Genomic DNA, 24,051 nt, shown 5'->3' with positions numbered 1-24,051 from the left:
TGCTTGCAGAGTTTTGACGTTATGATAAATGTCCCAACCTACTATAGTCTTTCTGTGAATAAATCTAATAACTTTTGTTTGGAAGGAGATTTTAGTCATCCCTACTCCATTTTTTTTTTTTTGCCTTATGATGAGAAAATTAAATAACATTATGAAAGTAATTTTGTTTTCCTCCTTATCCTGCTGCAAATAGTTGTTTGTAGGATTTCTCTGGCTTCTTTAATGTTATTTAACTAGTAGATATGGCCTGACAAATATCCTCAGGCAAATAATACACTTATGTATTAATTATGATTATAAAATTGTATTGTGTGTATTATATGCATAGAAAAGAACATTTTTAAAAAATGCACTGGATGATTAATTTTGAGAATTGTATTGCCAATTTACCTTTAGGCTATAGATTTACCCAGAATAGAGTCAATTCTGCAGGTTAATCTCCGTGTCATTTGATGCAGATCCAGTTATATAATGTACAAAAGGAATATTTCATACTATACCAATGAAAGTGTTCATTTCCCCCCAACAGTCACTCATATACCACTGTGGACTCCTGATCCAATGATTCCCGGGCCCAGAAACCTTTAGACAAGATTTGTAGGCATTTAGATCTGTAGAATTCACACTTTGAACAAAATATCATGCTGTTCTAGTGATGTAAGTAGAATCTATGTCTGTGTGTGCTGGTGGAGTCCAGGGTAAAATTGTGAGAGCTGAGACTTGACTATGATGTAGAATTCCTAGACTGTAGTTCCGGCTAAAATTTTACACTGTAACCTAGGATTCTGTATGGAGACTTCACACAGTCTTCACATGCTACGAAAGAATGTGTTGTCTGACTATAGGTCCTCCTTGAATCTCTCCTCCAGATCTACTGTATATTTGGTTGACATTACCACAGTTTCACCTGTGGAGCATCACTACTCTCTTTCCGTTAATATTTATCTCGTAAGCCTTACAGGCTCTTCAATTTACTGTCTACATCATATTCAAACTTTAATAAATGTTAGAAAATTATTTCCCCATAGACTGCAGTTCCCAGTTTGATACTCCAACTTCTATATCCCCATTTAGCAGCATTCTGGAATAATGGGTATTATAATCCCACAGTATATGGGGGATTGGGAAACCTTGCCCAATGAAATATTTTGCAGTGCCATTTAACTTGGCTTTTCTCTCTTTGAGTGATAATAGCCTTTAATATATCAAAAATATATTTCTGTCCTTCTCTTCTGTCTTTTGGCTGTGGCTACTATTTTTCTTAGATATACTGAAAGACCATCATGAATGAAAAGGTTTTCAGTTTTGATTTTCCATAAAAATTATTCCATAGATCTCTTGCCATCTCTTTTTTTTTCTAATGTGTTGCCCTGGTTCTTGTATATTTCCACTATTGGTCCAGGAAATAGGATTCTTTCCTTCTCTCTATTTTTCTCGATCAATGGGCAAAATTGACCAGGTGTTTCTGCTCTGTAATCTCCAGTTTGTAGAGATTTGCCTCTGATTCCCATGCAAGCCTTTCTAAAATGATCAAAATTTGCACAGCTGCAGCCCTGGTGATTTGCCCTCTTGCCTTTGTTGTTTTGTTCTGTTGTGCATAATTTATATAACAAGGGTGATAGATGAGTGTCACCAAAATAGCACAGTGCAGCAACTTTTTCCCTTGCTTGGAAGAGTCTCTCTGATGAATTTTTAATGTTTTTCCCCAAATCTGTTTTCATCTTTTGGTTTGTGAACTGTCTGAACTTCCCTCATGCCCTTTCTCTGTCTCATATACCCACCTCTTTCTTTCTCCCAGATCATTGTTAATATAGTTTTCTAGCTCCTTTTCAATGGTGGTGCTTTAAACAGAGCAACCAGGTTTTGAGAGAAATGGGCAAGTGACATAGGTTGACAGAAAACAGCAAAGCAGATCACAACAAAGTAGCTTGGAAATTGGTCTGGAGGCAGTAGAAAATTGAGTCCTGACTTATAGGGTCAAGGTATTTACACTGAATGCACAAGAATTGAACAAGTCACAGTTGGGTTGCTGAGATGTCAAAAGATGACCTATCCTATGAAATATGTTTGGTGGAAAGACAGGGAAAGGAGAAGAGCAATATCATCTGTGTGACCCATCTCTCCATTCTGTCTTGTTCATCAATTACCCAGACTAACTAATTGAAATAAATGGAGTCTTTATAAAATAAATCATAGGAATGTTCATTGATCTGTATGAGTTCATCCATACGTTCAAATAAATATTGGGTTGAGAACATAGGCTGCTACTATGACAAGAAGCAGCAGGAAGAATTCTTTGCAGTTGCCTTCTTTGTGTTCTATAACATGAGGATGGAGAAATTGTCTTTGACCCAGAGTAGAGAGCATCCTGTTTAGGCTACCCTTCCCCAAATCTGGTACCCACCAAACAGGAGTCTGGAAGTTAGATAGATGTCCAGTTTGAACAAATCTGAAGAGCACCAGAGTGGCTGCAGCTGACTCTTCAGGTATCTCTGCTTTTTTTTTTTTTCCCCCCCCCAAAAAATGGAATATCTCTGTTAGAGTTCCACTCTGCACATTGATTTGAATAGAAGTTAATAGCAGAAGTTTCTTGTCCTTAGCTTATATTCAGTCTGACAAGAAAGTCTCATTTCTGTACATCACAAAAGGTTCTTATACTTTAATCGGTCTATAATCATTTGGATGTATGTGTATGTGTGTGTGCAGTGCTCAGGGCTACGAGTACTCTTGTGCAGGGTACCACAGAGTTCCGTGCTTTTTCTGTGTGCACCATAGAGAAAGAGACCTAAGCTCTGAAATGGATAATGGAAACTCTAAGGGTTTGTTTGTGGGGTTGAGAGCTCACTATGGTCACAGACCATTGGTCACTAATATGGTTGGAAAAGATGAAGGATACTAACAGTTACACGTTACTGTCCTATTCTGTGGTTCTATCACCATGTTGCTGATACAAGGTTCTACCAACCAGAAAGAAAATCTGCCCCGGCCCGAGAGGGAAATGTTGGACTATATGTTTATCGCTCTACTTATCTCTAAATAGAAAATGGGTAGGGTATTTGGAAATGGTGCAGTCTACATTTATGTTAAGCCAACATTATAGAATGCATAAATGCACAGGCAGAGAACACTTAGGCTGCATATATTCAATAAGAAGTCAATTTCACAAGGTATTTTAAAATTCTAGCTGCAGTAGTTATCAGCCAAGCGAAGCACTGAATGTTGTTATTTAGCTGTAAATAACTTTTGCTAAGAAAGGCTGCAAAAAACAAAAGTAAATGTTGCTTGTGCTGTATTTTGTATCAAATCTTGTGAACCCGCAGAAGCCTCTGTGACCAGCAGAGCCAGTCTGGTGTAGTGGTGCAGGTGCTGGCCTAGAAACCAGGAGTCTGTGAGTTCTAGTCCTGCCTTAGGCACAAAACTCAGCTGGGTGACCTTGGGCCAATCTCTCTCTCTCAGCCCAACCCACTTCACAGGGTTGTTGTTGTGGGGAAAATAGGAGGAGGAGGGAATATTAGGTAAGCTTGCCAGCTTGAATTATATATATTTAAAAAGTGGGGTAGCACTGGGTTACATCAGGTATTGCCTTGCTAAGGTTGAATCTGACTGTCAGGTAAGAATACTGAGTCTTCATTCTATATGAGGCACAGACCAGATGCCAGCTTTCTTTGTTGTGACCCCTGTACTTGTTAGCTGAGGTTCCAGCAACAATATACTACCATGTTTTTAATTGGAATTGAATGTTCGTGGCCATTACCTGGGCAATTTCAATTAATTGTATGTCTTTTTGTTTTTATTCTACATTTTTTCTCTCTTTAATGCTGCCCCAAATCTATAATCACTTGTTAAAAGTAAGGCTGAATGGGAACTCTTTTTGATCATATATTCATTGTTATGCATACAAAAGCTAATGGTTATAGCCAAGAACAAAAAGGTTCTTCACAAAGTTCCATTTTTGTCTCATAAGTTGTTTCTTTGCTTCTCTACTCCTTTATGTTCTTATGTTTAATTTTGTTCTTTATAGGAGAAAAGGCTTAAAGAAAAGGCAGCTAGAAGGGAAACCAGAAAGATAAATACAAAGGTAAGGAGGGGGAGATGATGATGATGATGATGATGATGAAGAAGAAGAAGACAACTGTTTGTGGTTCTGAAAATGTAATTTACAATCCAGTTTTAATGCCTCTTTTCTTAAGCTGCTTTATAAACCGAATAGTTTCCAATTTTTCACAGTTCCTTTTCACATCTTGTACCTTGCTATGCTATAGAATGTTGGAGGAAAGAAACAGTTTCATCTACCCCGAGAGACGTACCATTATAGGATATTCAGAGAAGATTTCCCATTACTGTAGTCTTTTGTAGCAAAGAAAAGAGAGGAGGTGGAGAATGATTAGAAAAGGGATTGAAATTAAATTTATAGCTGCGGTTTGTTAGTAGAGCTGTAATGCTTCCAGGGTCTTAACCATGGTTAGTGTAAGGGATCAAGTCTGGGTCATGTCACCCCCTTTTTTTTTTGCCAGACACCTTTTTCCTTTTGAAGAACATATCTCTGGAGTCTAAGCCATTGGGCAAAGGCTCCCAGGTTTTAAAGCTGGTGAAATATGTTGGGAATTTGGAGAGCATGTTGTAAGTGCCTTTGCAACATGGCTGCTGAGAGCTTGTTTAACTAAAAGGCTGCCATGGGAACTAAGCCATTGTTGTTATTATCCATGGTTTGCTGAATAAACCACTGTAGCCTACAGTAATTCATACATAAGATACTAAGATTTCAATGGCTAGGTTCATATATCCTGCTAATATAAAACTAAACAAAGCTCATTAAGTCTTAGCATCATGTATGAGAAAACAAGTTTAATGACAGTTCACCCTTGAACTGCTTTGCATATGCATATCTTGAGGGTGTTTGGAACATTGCAATGTGTAATAGAAGAAAAGGTGTGTGTGCAGTTTTTATCATCTTTTGCCTGTTAGTGTTGTTCTTTATTACTCTTTCACATTTTCTTTACAGTTTTAATCCTTGCATATTAATTGTCCTTTCTTCCTCCAACATTTTTCCCCATGTCTCCTGGTTTCATCATTTGCATATATAATTTGAATATTGCAATGACTAAGGCATGCAGTAAAATTTTATGGATGCAGAATTATGGAAGAACTTTCTTTTAAATGAAATGCTTATATGCCATGGATAATTCCAGAAACAAGTGTTCTGATATGAATGCAAATCACATGTTAAGTTATAATTTTGATCTGGTATATGCATTGCATCAGAAAAGTTCAACTTATTGAAAAGATACTGACTGGAAATGAATTTCCAGGATGGAGTTCTGATTGTGGGCATCATTTGCCTTACCTATCTTATTATGTTGCATTGAAATAACCATGATTTGTACTTGGTGCTTAGCAAAGATTGGTCTCCTTTGCTGTTGTGCTCATTCTTTCTCTGTGTGTTCTCTGTGCTATCAGTGGAACTCAGAGAGCTGGTCTTGAAAAATAACATTCATTGTAGGCCAAAAGAAGGGAAGTAATTACTCTAAACTATTGAAGAAAAGACTGATTGTACTCAGCAGTAATGATATTAAAAAATGAATTTCAGAAAAAGCATGTTACAGAATAACATTCAAATAGTGCTTGGTAAGGCTGAAACAATGGGCAGCAGTGGTAATAACCAGTCTTAAAATTGTATGTTACTCAACCCAGGGTTTGAATCAGAAAGTAAAACCTGAAATATGATAGGCAAGAGATTCTTCTCTATTGACCAAGAAAGCTGACATTTACTTCTTTGGATGTGCACAGCCAAATTATTAAGGGGTCAGTACATTGGAACATACAAAATCTGCACTATAAGGACCAGTGCAAAATGTCAGAATAATATATAATAGGTTTTGTCCATGACACCTGTTCTAAAACCTAGGGAGCTGGTGCTGATTATTACAGGCCAGCCTTCACAGATTTAATGCCACCAGACATACTGGGCTAGCCAGCATGGCTGATTCCCATTTGGAAAACACCATGTAAAGGAGGCTGACGTAAGCAGTACTAAGCAACCTCCTATAAGGCACCCATGCATCAAAAGCAAAGTGAAATCTGATATATAACTATGAAATAAAGAATGGCAGATGCCATATGCTTGTGTCAGTTTCAGCTTATTTCAGGGCAAATTGGGGTTCTTTGGGAAAAAGTGGAGGGGGACCATACTTTTGGCCACATCTGTATACTAGCTGCCCACAAGCCATTCTGGTCCTCATCAAGATATTGACTATGTTCCTATTATCAGAATGACAAGGTTTTAACATATCTTTGGAGATGTCTCCTATATGGCCATTCCTGCTTCTTCTAGAAATAAGATATTGTGTAAAGTTCAGCCTTGAATTGTTGAGTTTCAGGAGCTGAAACTCACTGAGTTTGTTGAGACTGAAACCTTTTGATATATTTATTTATTATTTATTTATTATTCAAATTTAGCCACCACCCATGTCCCCCAAAAGAGGGACACTGGGCGGTTTACAATAAAATCCAGCACAAAACATACACATTAAAATCATATAAATCAGTTATCATAAAATACAATAAATAAATAAAATCCAAGAAAGATGTAAAATCCAGGCTGGTGGGAGGGACTCTAGGGTGCGAGCCACCCCCAAGAATGGTTATTCACTTTCCCGCCCCAGGCGAGACGGCAGAACCAGGTCTTCAGGGCCTTCCAGAAGGTCAGGAGTGAAGGGGCCTGCCTCACCTCCGGGGGCAAGATATTCCAGAAAGCGGGGGCCACCACAGAGAAGGCCCGTTTCCTGGACCCCGCCAGATGAAATTCTCTTATGGACGGGGTCCGCAACATGCCCTCTCTGGATGATCGGGTGGGGCGGGCTGATGTAATGGGGATGAGACGGTCCCTCAGGTAACCTGGCCTCATGCCATGTAGGGCTTTAAAGGTAATAACCAACACCTTGAATTGGATCCGGAAGTAAACTGGCACCCAGTGCAGCTCGTGCAGCAACGGTGTTATATGTGCCGACCTAGGAGCACCAAAAATAGCCTGAACGGCTGCATTCTGCACCAGCTGAAGCTTCCAGATACTCTTCAAGGGTAGCCCCATGTAGAGCGCATTTCAGTAGTCTATATGGGAGATAACCAGGGCGTGAGTGACTGTTCAGAGGGCTTCACGATACAGGAACGGGCGTAACTTGTCCTAACAGTGAGACACACACTGAGACGAGGAGTAGTTCTCTAGTGTTTATTACTGCTACATAAACAGAATCCTAACAAACTGAATAAGCGTGGGAAAAACCCAGACATATAAACCCCAAAAGCTAAGGCGGGCCTGATCTGTGTCTCTTTGAATGGCTGCTTAATTCCTCAGTACTACGCATGCGTTTTCCACCCTGGATGGGAGCCCCTTCCTGCTCACCATCATTACTCATGACATAACTGGCGCACAACCCGAAGTTGTGCAAAGGCCCTCCTGGCCACGACTGCCACCTGCTCTTCGAGCAGGAGTTGTGAGTCCAGGAGAACCCACAGATTACTCACTGAGTCTGTCTGGGGCAGTGCCACCCCATCCAGAACTAAGGATGACAGTTTCCCGGAAGATGAAGCACCATCAATCCACAGCCACTCCGTCTTACCAGGGTTCAGTTGAAGCCTGTTGTTCCCCATCCAGACCCCCACAGCCCCCAGGCACCAAGAGAGGGCAGTCACTGCATCACTTACCTCACCCGGGATAGAGATGAATAATTGGGTATCATCAGCATACTGATGACACCTCAACCCGTGGTGACGGATGTTCTCACCCAGTGGTTTCATGTAGATGTTAAACAAGAGAGGAGAGAGAACCGAACCCTGCGGCACCCCACAATGGAGGGGTCGAGGGTCGGATCTCTCCTATCACGACCGACTGGGACCGGCCCTGGAGGAAGGAGGTGAACCAGCGCAGAACTACGCCGCCCACCCCCAACTCCCTGAGCCGTCCCAAAAGGATACCATGGTCGATGGTATCGAAAGCTGCTGAGAGGTCAAGGAGAGCGAGGATGGATGCACTGCCTCCATCCCGCTCCCGCCAGAGATCATCCATAAGTGCGACCAATGCAGTTTCTGTCCCATATCCTGGCCTGAAACCTGACTGAAAGGGGTCCAGATAATCCGTTTCATCCAGGACCCTCTGGAGTTGCAATGCCACCACATTCTCAACCACCTTCCCTAAAAAGGGGAGGTGGGAGACTGGATGAAAATTGTCCAGCACAGTTGGGTCCAGTGATGGCTTCTTGAGGAGGGGGCACACCAGTGCCTCCTTAAAGGCTACCGGGAACACCCCCTCACTCAAGGATGTATTTACCATCACTAGAACCCAACCACATGTCACCTCCTGAGCTGCCTTCACCAGCCAGGAGGGGCATGGATCTAAATGACAGGTGGTGGCATTCACAATCCGGAGGATCCTGTCCACTTCCTCGGGTCCAACCAGATCAAACTGCTCCCAGATAACAAGGCTAAAATGTTCCCTCGGTATCTCCACAGACCCTGCTTCACGCATGGAGTCCAATTTAGACAGGATCTGAGTGTGATTTTGAGCTAAAAAAAATGTGCAAAAGAATTAATGGGTACAGGTTTAACATCAGAACTCCAAAAAGGACAGAGTAATATCAGAGCATTTCAGTCTCTATGGACCTCAAAGTGAACATCTTGGAAAACAAGACTTTAACAGCATCGCTGAGCAAGAGATTGCTGAACTCACATACATCAAAAGATATCAAACTATCTCAACAAACACATTACAACTGTTAATTGATAAGGAATGGCAATCTGTCTCACATGTAACCTGCACCTGCATAACCACCCTGTCTTTCCCCCCACCCCGTCTCATCCCAGTTTAAATCCTACAGTTTAAATCCTACATCCGCCTAGCCACCCCATGCAACTGATGAAGTGAGCTTCAGCTCATGAAAGCTTATGCCTTTTAATAAAATGGGTTAGTCAGAAAAGGTGTTACCAGACTCCTAATTTTTTAGTTCTGAAATAGATGAGCTTGGGAAACAAGGACATCCACAGGGGTGGTCCAGTTCAAGCAGGTGGCCACAACTGGGCAATCAAAGCCCCACCCCCTTTTTATATGCATAGCACAAATTAAAAAGAGGCAAGGCATTGATCATGTGATCGCAGCCCCACCTTGACTTTTTTGACTCTGTGCCCCTGGAGGTGCCCATTATGAAATACCCCCTTTTCTAAAAGAAATTAGAATATTTTTTAGCCACTGGCACCTTAACAAAATAGCCAACTCCTGATATAAAATGTAAAGTTTTTCTTTACATTTAAGAAATCCTTGTTTAAATGTAAACAGAGATTTAAGATACAGGAAAAATGCCCTTGCTCATTGGAGCTGGCAAAACAGCCTTCTGCCTGGTTGCTCCTGAAAAGTATGGTCAAATTATTTTGGCAGTGCTGAAATATTAAACTACCAGAGATCTGCCATTTCTTGTAATAACTTTTCTTTACATGTTTTCATAAATTCCAGAATTTGATCAGTTTTCTTGCAATTTCAATTTCATAGCAATTGAGGGTCATGCCTAGTCTATTAAAAGAGGTTCCACCTTCCATTCTTTTTCTTTGTCACCCTGGTAGACTATAGACATCTTTGCATCCAGGAATTCTTATCTAGGTGGAAACATATTTGTGCATAATGTGTCTTGCCATTACAGGATGGTTCACAGGATGAAAATTCTGAATAAAAAGCTGACACTGTAGGGCCAGCACTTTACCACCTGGAAATTTATGAAAAGCATCCAGAGTTTTACAAGAATCCATCCCTGTACAGTAAACTTCTTTCTGAAGCTTTGCATATCAAAGAAGATAACTTTGCCCACAGAAGAACCCATTTTAGCCATCTTTATTAGTGTTAATAGGATAATAAAAAAGAGATGATCCTATCTCACTGTGAAATGAATGATTATAGTATGCAGAATTGAATAAAAAGACATAATAGGGATCTCTGAGTCTATTTTTTATCACACTGAGTATTAAAATGGGTGCTTAATCTGTACCGATTTCATAAACAATCACAGTTTCTCTAATTGTGCTATCCAAAGCAAAATATTTTAAGTGTGGCCTTTAAATTTTCTTTGCACTGCTATGATTCTGAAATGCTTTGTGGATGTGTACTGTTCTTAATTTTTCCAGTACTCTAATCCAGTTAGTGTTGTATGGCAAGATCTTGGAGGCAAGTTTATAATTTGTGAAAATAACCTGTTATTCTATTAGGAAATTTGCAGACAGGGCAAAATGCAATAATATTTTATTTTAAATTCTGGAATTGGAGAAGTGCAGCACAGGCATCTGTCTTTTTACTTTGCTATGCCCTCCCCTCCAAGCATACTGATACTGGTTTTTATACATTTCTTGCAGATAGGTAAGCTTTAAATTAATAGGAGTACAGGTAGTCCTCACTTACCAACTGCAATTGGGACCAGCAACTCTGTCACTAAGTGAAACATCACAGAACTGTACTGACTTACAGTGTCAGTTCCGGCTGCAGTTATTAGGCAAATCACTGTGGGTCATTAAGCACAATGACCATGACTTGTGACTTCCTGGTTGACTTTGCTTGTCGGAAGCCAGCTGTGAAGATTGCAAATGGTGATCACTTGACTGCGGGGATGCTGTGATGGCCATAACTTTGAGGACCTGTTATAAGTCTCCTTTTTCTGTGCTGTTGTAACTTTGAACGGTTGCTGAACAAGTGGTCAGTAAGCGAGAATTGTATACAAAACACAAGAGGAAATCACTGAAACAGTGACAGAGGGATCATCTTGAAGAGATTTAGTAGTCAAGAAATTGAGCTATTAACAGTGATTACAAAGATACTAGACCTGATTATTGAGATATAGGCACTTAACAAAAGTCATGCAGAATGTAAACAGGAAAAATTTTAAATGATGTATTTTTGTCATTAGATAATGGAATAACAGTGGAAAAGCAGGGAGGGAAATTCAAGTGTAGAAGAAGAAAAAGAAAAATTATGGAGCTAGGCTCAACTTTTCTAAAACCCAAGGTGGCCATGAATAAAAGAAGGGAAATGAAAAGAGGTTTTTTCTTCTTAAAGCTACAGCACCATAAAAGTAATAAAATTACAGTAAAGGAATGTAACATTTCTATAACACATCCCTTCAACTGAGAGTCATTAGTTACAGTATATATTTTCCATGATAATCTTGAGTGATAATGCAATGGAAATATCTTGGAAAAGAGCAGTTTGAGAGAGGAACCAATTACCTACCAGGAATCTCCATTGCTACATGTGTTCAAGAGGGGATTAGACTGTCATTTGTTGTAAAAGGTAAAGGTTTCCCTTGACGTAAAGTCCAGTCGAATCCGACTCTAGGGGGCGGTGCTCATCTCCGTTTCTAAGCCTTGGAGCCGGCGTTGTCATAGACACTTCCGGGTCATGTGGCCAGCATGACGACTCGGAACGCCGTTACCTTCCCGCCGAAGCGGTACCTATTGATCTACTCACATTTGCATGTTTTCGAACTGCTAGGTGAGCAGGAGCTGGGACGAGCAACGGGAGCTCACCCCGTCGCGCGGTTTCGAACCGCCGACCTTCCGATCGACAGCTCAGAACTCAATAGCCCATGTGGCTCCTTCCATATCTAAGATCCTATGGACCTCTATGGAAATTAAATAACAGCATCTTAGAAATGCTTCTCTTTGTCGCTGTTTTGGTACCACTGACACTCACTGACACAAGGGCCCTTATTAGAGGATACTTTGCTGTTGACCTTTTCAAACTTGGAAACTATCTTGCTGTCACTTTTAAAATACACATGAGCAATTCTGGGTGGGTAATCTCCAGTTTGGGGAGGGCTGACTTATATACTTTATTTATGTAACAAGTGCAGTATACAAAAAAACCCTCTAAAGCAGTGCAGTGTTGTTTTCATTGCAGGCACTGGTCAAGGGAGGCATTCGCCCAACTCCTTTATTCTTAGGGCCATATAGACTGTCCCAGCGCATTTTTGGAACTACACATTACTTCTTGTAACTCTGACTGAACAATGTTCCTTAAGTATGCATTTCTGCATGTACATCTATACGCATCAAGAACTCCTTCTAACAAACATCCAGGAGTCATTCTTCAGAAAAGGGGGAATAAGCACTCCTAGAAAAGGGTGGAATTATGCACACAACTCTTAAGAATTCCTGTATATTTATTGGATATGCAGAGAGGATTGCATGAACCTCCTAAATGTAAGATTGTAAGAGTGACAAGATATTTGCAATCTTTGCCCCATTCCCTTGTTGTGTTTTATTTACTTGTTTGAGTGATTTCTTATTAAATTAGCCTGCCTTAATATAAGGTTGTTTGAGAGCCAGTTTGGTGTAGTGGTGAAGGCATCAGGCTAGAAATCAGGAGACTGTGAGTTCTAGTCCCTCACAAAGCCAGCTGGGAGACCCTGGGCCAGTCCCTCTCTCTCAGCCCAAGAGCCAATCAGGCATGGTATGAGAGTTCTAGTCCCGCCTTGAACAAAGCCAGCTGGGAGACCCTGGGCCAGTCAGTCTCTCTCAGCCCTAGGAAGGAGGCAGTGGCAAACCATTTCTGAAAAACCTTGCCAAAACTGCAGGGACTTGTCTAGGCAGTGTCTGAGAATCGGCCCCGAATGAACGGATTTAAATATATATAGAGAGAGAGAGGGAAAAACAAATGATAATTCAAATGTTTTTCTTTTTTTAAAAAATCAATAAAATATATGAACTTAAAATGCATAATAAGCAGCAGATCACATAAACCAGCCTTTCCAAACTTGGTGCCTTCCAGATGCATTGGGACAGTAACTCCCAGACTGCGGAACCATTTATTGCAATTAAAACCTCTCAAAATGTTCAGGATTTGTATAGCACTTTCCAAAATTCAAAGCTCTTTGTACTTACGTTCTTTTTTGAAATTAGCCTGTAAGGTAAGTTAGTAAAGTATTGCTATCTGATAATATTAGACTGCAAAGTGAAGGTGCGGGAGGGGGTAGGGAACTGAAGTTGAGGAAGAGTGACTTGCTTACAGCTGCTTAGGCCATTTTTGTCACATGTAATTTTTCATGCCCTGAATTTTTATATCTCTGTTTCTTAGCCTACGCCTACACCTACAAGTTCCCAGGGCTAGTTGGCTTTCTTTTGAGCTTCTATTGTAGTTCATCTTCTGCATGAGAGAAATAAAGCCTTATTCCCAGCTCTCATTTAGAATAAGGTGTGCTTCCTGACTTCTCTTCATCAATCTTTCCCCTTCAAACCATAAAAAAGCAATTGGAAGGAAGCACTAATTAACTATTGGGGATGGGTCAAAATGGCTATCCCCAGTTTGTCAAGCCGTCATAAGTCTATTAGTGGATGAAGGCCACTTGTAATACCTACCATTCATGAAAATTTCCCAAGGCAAATGGAATATTATATATATAGATTACCTGTGCAATTAATCCAAATTGGAATACAAAAAAAAAATCCGGGAAGCCCAAATAATTCAGAATGACTGTTTCAGGAATAGTAATTGCAGTCTCTGATTGAGATAGCTCCCCCGTATTACTAGTATCTTACCTCCAAGCAGCCTGGGCAGGAATAATGCTGGTGGCTGAATCAAGAAGAAAGGGAGCTGCTATACAATCAAGAAGTCAAAATTAGAAGAAGGGCATAAGTGAAGAAGTTTGCCCATTGCCATACGTCCCTCTCTTTCCATTCAGTATTTTGGCTTTACCCAACATACGTTGAGAGCCAGTTTGGTGTAGTGATAAAGGCACCAGGCTAGATACCGGGAGACCATAAGTTCTAGTCCCACTTTAGTCACAAAGCCAGCTGGATGATCCTCGGCCAGTCATTCTCTCTCAGCCCTAGGAAACAGGTGCAATTATTCCCCACTCCCCACAAAATAAGACAGTCTTCTGCCTGTACTTCTTAGTAACTTGCATTGAATGATACACATACAATTTCTCTTGCTATTTTTTCCTCTGCCAACTTCACCAGTTTTGTAGATCAAAGAACAAGAGTCACTTGATTGTGAGATGGGCAGCTATATAAACATGCTGAATGAATGAATAAATAAAAAATTCTCCAAATTTTAAAATGGAGTTCTCCACCTGCTGCTCTTCTATTTTTTTTGTGGCTTGCATTTCTATGTGATCTACTTATATCATGCTCCTCACACCATAATTGGTGGCTTTACATAACTCCCCCCCCCCCAAGTTATAATCAGCAATCAGAAAAATATTGTCTCCGTGCTGGCAAATTATTTTAGGAATGATTATTCAAATTAATTGGCATGCTGTCATTAATATTCCAGCTGCCCAAGAAGCCTGTGCGCATGTTTGCTGTGGTTAAACGTCTCAAATTTGTCTATTTTTCACTGTTATTTTCACTGAATATTTTTGAGTTTAAGCACACTGTTGCATTGAAATAACTTTCACCATTTGCATTATCTTTAAGCTTGGAGTTTAAAGTTTCTTGATTTAACTAGGATTTAAAAATGGCTATTTGCATGAGATCATTTGAAGTTGTGTCAGCAAAGTAAATCATATAGAGAGCCAGCATCAATGTGGTTATATCATCGATTTCCCGTTTAGTTGCTCTTTGAGGTGAAAATCCATGAAAAAGCATTAGATTTCTTTCTAAAAACCAATGCATAATATAATTATCTCAATAATGTATGTTGATTGCTTGAGAGAAAAACATCTACAATTCTAATCTAAAACGTGTAATTTACTATGTGCATTTTGCACTTTTGCAAAAGGTTCCAACATCACACACTTCACTTTCCTGTATTTTAGTGTGCAAATATGGGGCAGAGTTCACTGCTGTATTCCTTGTTTTTTGACAGAAATACAGCATCTTCTTTGGAAATGTACCACCCCTAGTTGTCTGATTTCCTTCAAATATATTTCTGTATAACTAAAATGCTTTGAGTCACAACTTCTTTTGTTTTTGATTAAACAGCCATACGCTTTAGAATTAAACAGTCTCAGTTGTTATATTAGATTTGTAGATGACTTGCTACCTTACAAAACTCAATTACTTCATATCCCCCATCAGCCTTTTTAGAATGAACAGATGGAACACTTCTGCTGTGCCATCATGTTTCCTTGACTTATGATTAGAATTTGTAAAGATAATGTGTCACATGCATATTTTGTATTTCTCCTGGCTGAAGATCTGCTTTTGATTGCTCTCTTCCTTAGACTGCAGACCTTATGCAGCTGGGTCCCCTTCTGGCTTACAAAAGATAACTGAAACCAACAGCAGTTCAAGATGGGAAGAAATGGCTCTTGAGTTCATTCTTCCTGAGATAGATCACCTCAAAGCTAATTACCTGTCCCTCTTGCCCAATTTGTAGTTCAGCTGGCAGATTGCACTTATCTCTAGAATACATGAAAACATTTTAAATTATTTTATTGCAAAAAACCAACAGAAAAAAGAATCCACTGCCCTGTAACAGAACCATTAAATTAAAAAGGGGGGGAGGGGGGAAGGAGAAAAATAGTTTGGAAAATTATACCACAAACAAAATAACTTCAGTCTGTGTGGCCAAATTGCTTAAAAGTCCTCTTCCTTGACCACTGACAATTTCTTTAAAAAGACTAATTCAGATGTTGACAAAGAACAAAATAATTTTTTTGTTGTTTATTTGTTTAGTTGCTTCCAACTCTTCATGATCTCATGGACCAGCCCAACAATTGCTACATTTAACCTTCCAAAGTTGTATAACAATTTTTTTAGGCATGAGTCTGAAATACTGGAGTAATAGCCAAGAAGAACATGTTTATCGTTAATGTACAGCGATTAGTCTGAAATCATATTAATCATATTGTTGCATTCAATCCAAACTTTACCAAGAACAAGGAAAGCTGGATTGTATGAATTAATGCTCCAATTACCTGACTGCATCTCCAAAGTGATTAAAACAAACAACATTCTTTCAAGTACACACACATGCGTAAAACAAAATGTTCTTTTGTATTAATCTGATTTTAAGATAGACTAATTTCAAATTAATTACAGCAATCTTCCACTGATTTAAAAGAACAGGACACCTGCTCCCATCATTCTAAAGGTCATGTAAATAAGTAATATCAATTTCATCAAATTCCTTCAGCTTCTTATAAAAAATGGATTACTGGCTTTGATTGATTCCTCTGAAGCACAAGCAGGTGTGCAGCTATACCATCAGGGCTAAAGAGTTCAAGTAATAAATTTTTAAGTTGAATAAACTACAGAGAAGTACTCCAAGGTAAATCAAACTGATCTTTCAGTTCTGCAAATATTAAAAAAAGCTTCCTTAGAACTAAGTTGATCCAAAGTTGTAAAGCTCTCCAAAACTTGATGTACCTTAAGAAGGTTATTTTAAAATGGGTTCTTCTATAATGTGATCATTTCATAGGCAAAAACCTCACAATTATACTTCTGGTCTGGTATTTTCCACGACTCTTGCAAGATTATATGTAAATATTGGAACTGAACCTTAAGCAATCAAACATCCCAATACTTGCTAGAATTTAAATAGTGGGTTTAAATAATATTTATTAGTTCCAGAGATCAGCTGAATTCTGAAATTACTTGATATAATCAAAAGTAAAATAAATGCTGACTGAAAGTATAGAAAATTAAACCTACCTTTCCCAACTGGTTTATAATGTGCACAGAAAATCTTGAATGTGTCCTTGCTGGGCAAAATTACTTTATAGAATATAATTTTTCTTGAAATAATGTGAACAAAATAAATAGGAAGGGCACAAAGCCATCTGGGTGACCTTGGGCCAGTCACTCCCTGTCAGCCCCAGAAAGGAGGTAATGGCCAACCACTTCTGAATTATTGCCAAGAAAAATTCAAGGACTTGTCCAGGCAATTGCCAGGAGACAACACTGACTGGAGGGTGTGTGCATACACACAAACACACACACACACACAGGTTGATTTTGCAATAGTATCCAAAACACAGTTTTGGGGAGAAAAGCAGTAGGCAGAGAAAAGTAATGCATGGGGGATACCATTTTTTTTTATTTGTGGACTATCAGTTTATAGAGGCTACCTAAATGTGATTTTCCTATAGATTTGAAAATGCTAGAAAAAAACCTGTGGAAAACCCTTTTTTCCCCCTGCCCTTTTTTTATTGTTTTAGGGAGGGTAAAAAAAAGGTGAAAAATAGAGAAAATGAATAATGAATAGTTCCCAATACTTTCTTTTTCAGTTCTACATAAAATGGTTAAGGAAAATATGTATATATTACTTCCCATGGTTTTCTGTGTAAAACTACATTAAAAATTTCTGGGCATTTTTCATGTTCCACCATCTAGTTCCACCATCATCTGCATTGTGTCTGTCAATATCTAAACTTAGTTTTCTATAATTACTACTGCTGATGCTTTGTTGAAGCAACATTTTTGTTGCCAGAGAAGGACCCCCCCACCCCCAAAAGAGGAACACCATCTGAAGATTCAGAAAGAGATAGGATTCCTATGAATTGGCATTAAGGTTACAGTTCTAAGGAGTAGTGACATGGAAAGAGAATCTGTGAAACTACTGGCATGCAGATGAATGTATAAATAAATAAATTCATCGGTACCCATCTGTAGCAGGTGAAAAATGTTATTTTTTAAACATTTATTTTACAGCCATTTTCTGTTTTCAGCTTCTTTTCCTATAGGCTGTCTGGGTGATGCTTTTGCTATAGGATATACAGTTTCCCCATGCTATTGTGCTTATACCTTTTAAAAGCTTGCATTCTTCAAGCAAAGCACCTAATCTTGTCTTGCTCATTGAAAGAGTCCTTAGTCTGCTAGGTTCATTATCAGCCAAAAACTCCAGAAAGTTGCAAAAATGGGCCAGCAAAATTACGAAGACATTGAGGCAGCTTCCGTATGGAAAAAGGCAAAAGTAGAGAGACCCAAAATAAAGATTTTTCTCCCTCTCTCATTTATCTAGGACTTTGGGCTGTAAAATGAAATCAATGGACAATAAAGTTAGGACGAACAAAATAAAGCACAGCACATTATTTGTCTTAATAGATTTGTTATCACAACAAATGGTTTGTTTGTTACCTGAGATACTTTTAAAAGGGGATTAGACAAATTCATAGAGAAGTTATATTCTTCAGGGGTGGCATAACAGCCTGTTTTGACAGTTGAACTTAATTGTCTTGAGTGTTGGAATGGTGTGATGAAAGGGAAAGATAATAGGACCTTCAGACTTTCATCTAGAAGTCTTTTAATGATTTTTTTTCTTTGAAGTTTCAATCTGGTAATATCTTATTATTCATCGGACACTTGTTTAGATAGGGGAATTGAATTTATCCAAAATCCATTAAAAAAAACAACCCTCCTGCATCTTGGGAACCAGCTCACAAAAAGCCTTGTTTGAACATAATTTAAGAAATACTGAATTAAACAAATGCAGGAGTGTTGGGTAGTTGAGTACATGCATTTATTGTTGGTGTTATCTCATTCATAGTTTTTGTTTATGTGCTCATTAACTGCTGAGCTAATTAGCTATGATTGAAATTTCTGAGATATATATTCCTTTTAGAAATGCAGAAAGAAAAAGTAAATTTGAAGTGCTAAGGACAATATGCTGCAGATGCATTTTCAATACAACTTTGCTTTTCCAAATAACATTCAGTTATTCTAGTTTCTTTGCATTTTAACAAATTAGTAATTGCATTCCATTGGAAATCTTTCTGGTGAATTCAGTGATATAGTAAGAATATAAAAAGAAATAAAATGATCAAAGTAGCCTGTAGAAATGTTAGAATAGAATATATTAGGAACATAGGACAAAATAAAAATATTTTAAATGTCCTATAGTAAATAGTTTATCTTCAGATGGTTAATGTGACAGAATTATTATCATTATCATTATATAGGAGATCAAAAGACAAATGAGTTCTAGTATAGACTGATAAAATATTTAACCCAGCCTTTCTCAACTTTTTGACCCTGGAGGAACCCTTGAAATATTTTTCAGGCCTCGGGGAACCCCTGCACATTCAGGCTCAAATATAGGCCAGAAGTTACAAAATTATTACATTTGTTTCATGTGTGGGCCTGTGTATATGCATTAACAGTGTTCTTAAACTAAAAATAATGAATGAAACTTACCTCTTTAATGTGAAGTTGCCCGAATTTGAAATAATTTCTTAAATAAATTGTGATCTCCCATGGAACTGCTAATGACCTCTTGCAGAACCCTAGAATTCCATGGAACCCTGGTTGAGAAACCCTGATTTAACCAGTTGCATCCTCTCTAAAATTTTTATTCACCTTTTCTGGTAGGTATTTAACAAGGGTGAATAATTAATTTTTTCTCTAAGTGCTATCATTTTATGCTGCAAGATGGTGTTTTCATGTTTAAATACTTACTTAATTAAAAAAAAAGAGAGGGCTTCTTTCAGAATACTCAAACTAGCATTTTAGGCAGAAGAGTACATTGAATCTGTTCCCTGACGTGGTGGTTTTCTGCACGAGGAAGGATGGTTGTCACTGCTGTGGTGGTTCCCCTTCACAGTGGGGCTGCTTTCAAATAAAGAATCAAAGAATTATGGAGGGGATCACCTGGTCCATCCCTCTGCAATGTGCAGGGAAACCACCCTCTGGAGACATCTGTGAAGCTGCTTCTTAAAACCTTCTACATCCTCTGTAGGTGGACAGTGCCACTCTTGTATAGATTACTGTTTGGCATATTGGACATATTTTGTTGGTTCTCTCATACAAATCAAAAAGAGTGTGTGTTTTGGAAGTTCATTCTCTTTTTTCCCATTCTGTTTGATTTTCTAATGTCTGGCAAGGGGTTGGGAGGTAGGATAAAGAACCTTCTCCATCTCAGGCTTTCACATTCCTTGTCTTACCCCAGGGGAAATGTATGGGTAAAAAGCATCAGTGTGTGTGCGATTGTAACTCCCCACTGCCATTCATAAAAGGTATAATACTTAATCTTGCCTAATCATTAAGGTCTAAAAATAAAATAAAGCAATTAGCCAGTGTGATTGAGTCATAAAGCTCCATTCATATTGAAATCCAAATGTTGGTTGCTTGCCAGACATTGTTGCTACTTAGCTGATGACTGCATCGTTCTTTTTTTTTTTTTTTACTATCCAGCAAAAACTGAGTCAGCCTGTCTAATTAAAAATAAAAACTGTTCAGAAAGATTTTGAAAACGCGCAGTATTTAGCTTTGAAATTTGCTGTTTGTGAAGGGAAAAAATACAGATAATGTGACAAGATGCTTCACATTTATGCACATTGTAAGTTGGAGTTGCATTTTGAGGTTATCTTCTGATACCTTTCTGAGATAGTAGGTGCCTTTTCAGCGGTAATGTCCCACTTACAGAAGAGTGCTCCCCAAAGAAATTAATCAGGTACTTACCTTTTTTAAATTGTTTATTCTCTTAAAAAGTCATAGTATTTGCGTTGGCCTTGAGAGAGAGAAAAATCCAAAACTTGCAGAGGTCGTATTTTCGAGGGGGCTAACTGAAGTTTCACAATAGTTGCAAGGATTAGGGTTTCTTAGTATTCTTCATCAGGCAAGATGGTTAAGCATCAGGAAAGAAAATAAGTAGAAATAAATATTCTTAGAGAACCTCCAGACATGCATACTGGGTCTTATCAGATACCAGATGTAGTTGAAAAAGAGTCATAGATTTAGAAGTAGCCAACTATCTCCCTGCTCAGTGTAGAATCCAGTTTAAAGTATCTCTCTTTGTAATTTGTTGTCTACTGATAAACTGTCCTAACCATCAGGAAGTTTTTATTTGTTAGATGTATTTATTTTTATTTAGATTGATATTGTGCCTTTTGTTCAGGAACTCAAGGCAGCATACAAGGTGCTTCCTCCTCCTGCGTTTCCCCACAACAGCATTATTGTGAAGTAGGTTGGGCTGAGAGACAGTGACTGGCCCAAGTTATCCAGTGAGTTTCTCTGGCTGAGAGTAAATTTGAACCTGGGTCTCACTGGCACCAGCCGAATACTTTACCACTACACGGTCATTTTGCAGTCACACAGCCAGCTGTTTCAGAGACACTATTTTGTCCTCATCATTTTAAAATATTTATTTCAATCTGCCCATAATTTCATCATCTCATCTCTCTCTGCAGCCAGCACCTGCCTTCTAATTGAAAGAGTCTTCATTTATATTTCCACTGTACCCATAAATTGAATACATTCAGCTTGAACTTATTATAACATTGGACTGTTAGAAAAATCAGTGTAATGGAATTCTCTGAATCTGGGAGTGAGAATCTTGGTTTGCAAAATATTTCAGGGATGGGACCATCTGCTTGTGAATGGGTGGCCATGTAAACTGAATAAAATAAATATAATTACATAATCAAACAAATGCTCCTTCTTTATTAGGCACGCAAGTAGAAACATCTCCTTGTATCAAGATGTAGAGATCAGAAGGATCACATAAGTCCCCTCTTTAACTTATTTAATTACAAATGGGGCACAAACGTACACATATCCAGTGTCTAGGATTCTGTAATTAACACCTGTTCCTTTCAGTAAATCCAAATAATCTAACTCTGTGAGAATCTAGCTTTATTGATTATGAATGGTTGTTAGGGACTTGGCACGCTGGAATGATGGGAGTTAATGCTGACTGTGTAGTGAGATACTGGATTCTCTTGAGGTCAGAATAAAGCAATCTCTCGAGAGTGGTGGGCAAAAAATTTTTTTAGAGTGAACAAACAAAGAACAAGCAAATAATTATAAGCACCTGCCTCCATTTAAAAAAAATTCTAGCTATTGCAGGCAAAGGTGTTTCCATTGTATGTGAGATATACAGTTCCCTTGGCCAGTGAAAAACAGATATAGTATGGAATGTGAAATCACCAGTGATGATTCCCTTCCCCTTCCTTCCTGTTTCCCTGTCTTTCTCCTGCCTCCATGCCTTTCTCGCTCTCTTCTTCTCAGCCCAGCAGACTGCCTAGGAAATGACAAATGGCTCTTGTCAAGGTCTGAATCTACTTGAGTTGCCTCATTTAGCCCCAAGGCCCAGGTTTTGTTCACCATTGTTAAACTGAGAAAACAGTGCTCAATAAAGCTGTTAGGAGATACTACTGACTGCACCTGTACATTTACTAGAGGGGTTTACCCAGGAAAGACTGCAGTTTTATTTGTTCTACCTCTTTCTCTGTTCAGCAAAGATACTTGGGCCTGGATATTTTGAGAGGTTTCTGCCCAGAGAATAGCATGGGCTTTTCATGAATCAGTTTTAACCTAAGTTTTCAAGTCCCGAAAAACAATTCATGGAAGTTTTCTGCAGATTGTCAATTTGGATTGACTGAGGCTTATGCACAGCTTTCATATATTGAGGGCTTCATATATCAGTCAATTTAATACAGAAAAATAATTTGGTGGATACACCAATAAGAGAGCCTCCGTTCCACATATATGTTCATTTACAAGATGTATTTATCATGTTTGCTTGTGGAAATTCAAGGTGGTGGTCTATATCACCAGTCTCCTAATGTCTTCTGAGCCATATCATTTTTAAAATGGTTGCCTAATGGTCTCTGGATTTGACCCCCGGGCTTAAAATGCCAGGTTATTTAGAGAGGATTTTCCTCTCTGTAAGTTACTTTTTTTTTGATAAAGCAAATTCAGTCCTTAAATTGTGTGTAGTTGGATTTGCTTCACCTTTGCAGAAACTGAAACTAATTCTGAAGTATATATAGCTTGCAATAGATTAATATTTTGCAGATGAGACTTTATGTCACCGTACAGGCTTTGCTTTCATGCTGAATAATTATTTGAAATTAGGACAATTGTTCCATATGAAATTCTCAATAAACAGTTGCTTGGATGTTAAGTTAAAATGGCCTACCATCTGACTGTTGCATCTAGCATTACAATGCAATTAAAACAAAATTGTAAGTTGAGGCAAGATTACATTGCTCAGGGATATGCTTGGCTACTTTCCCAGAAGTTATATTTGACATAACTCTACAGAGACCTTTCCCCTCCATTGTACTGTTATAAAGTCTAACTGTGTAAAGCAAAAATGTTAAAATTTCAAACCACAATCATCTCTGCAAACATCCTTTTTCTGGTTTTTATATTAGACTGATTTCTGTACACTGTTTAGTGATCTTCATAGAGGATCTGTTCATTGCACCATTTCAGTACTACTTTTGGTGCCAATTATATAGGATTTGTAGCATTAGAAGTTTGTATATACTGTCAGGAGCCTTAGTTCATGCATGTAAATGAAAGGATGGGAATTTGATTGTGTGGTCATGCCTGCCATCTTAACTTGTTTGGACCCTCCCCCCATACCATATGGATGCTCCTAGAGAAAACAAAGAAATACAGGATCATAAACTATTTAGTAAGATTTGAGGGAGGCATTAAAATCAGAGACCATGCAAGCAAGCAAGCAGACTTAACAACTGCCTGCCTAAAGCAGAGCATGGAAGGGCCAGTATCCCTCTGCTCTTGGGAGATAGTTCACTATTGGGATGCTGCTCCTGAAAGGCCTTCAAGTATTCACCATCTGTGTGTTTGTAGGAGGTGGGATGTTCCTGATGGTATTGTAAATTATGGAAAAATTATATATAATAATTATATCATATGATATATAACTTATATAATATTATATATATATATATATATATATATATATATATATATATATATATATATATAAAAAGAGAGAGAAAGGTATTTCAGATACTTTGGCCCCAAATTTATGATAAAATATATAATATTATATATATATATATATATATATATATATATATATATATATATATATATATATATATATATAAAATAAAAAAGAGAGAGAAAGGTATTTCAGATACTTTGGCCCCAAATTTATGATAAACCAGAAGTCCTGACAAAAATAATTTGGTTACCCGTTAGTATGTGATTAAATCAAATCTGATAAGAAAATTATCCAGCTCCACTGCTTCCTACGAATTGTAGATGTATATGGCATTGTTGGAGGAAAATTCTGAGAGTGCCTTGGACTGCAGGAAGATCAAACCAGTCCATACTCAAGGAAATAAGGCCAGACTGCTCACTTGAGGGAACAATATTAAA

At 38.4% G+C, this 24,051-nt stretch overlaps 1 protein-coding gene across 1 annotated transcript in view; it reads left to right on the top strand.

Annotated features, from left to right (window-relative positions):
- The window catches only part of DDX10 (DEAD-box helicase 10), a 174,872-nt gene that overhangs the window by 124,397 nt on the left and 26,424 nt on the right, over positions 1-24,051 (top strand). Inside the window, exon 16 of the mRNA XM_063305813.1 lies at positions 4,022-4,078. Coding sequence (XP_063161883.1) covers positions 4,022-4,078 — 57 coding nt within the window. The remainder of the gene's footprint in view (positions 1-4,021; positions 4,079-24,051) is intronic.

This window comes from Candoia aspera, chromosome 5 (assembly GCF_035149785.1).
Source record: "Candoia aspera isolate rCanAsp1 chromosome 5, rCanAsp1.hap2, whole genome shotgun sequence".
Taxonomy (NCBI): Eukaryota; Metazoa; Chordata; class Lepidosauria; order Squamata; family Boidae; genus Candoia; species Candoia aspera.
The sequence above is the reverse complement of the archived record's forward strand: the minus strand, read 5'-3'. Positions and strand labels throughout refer to the sequence as shown.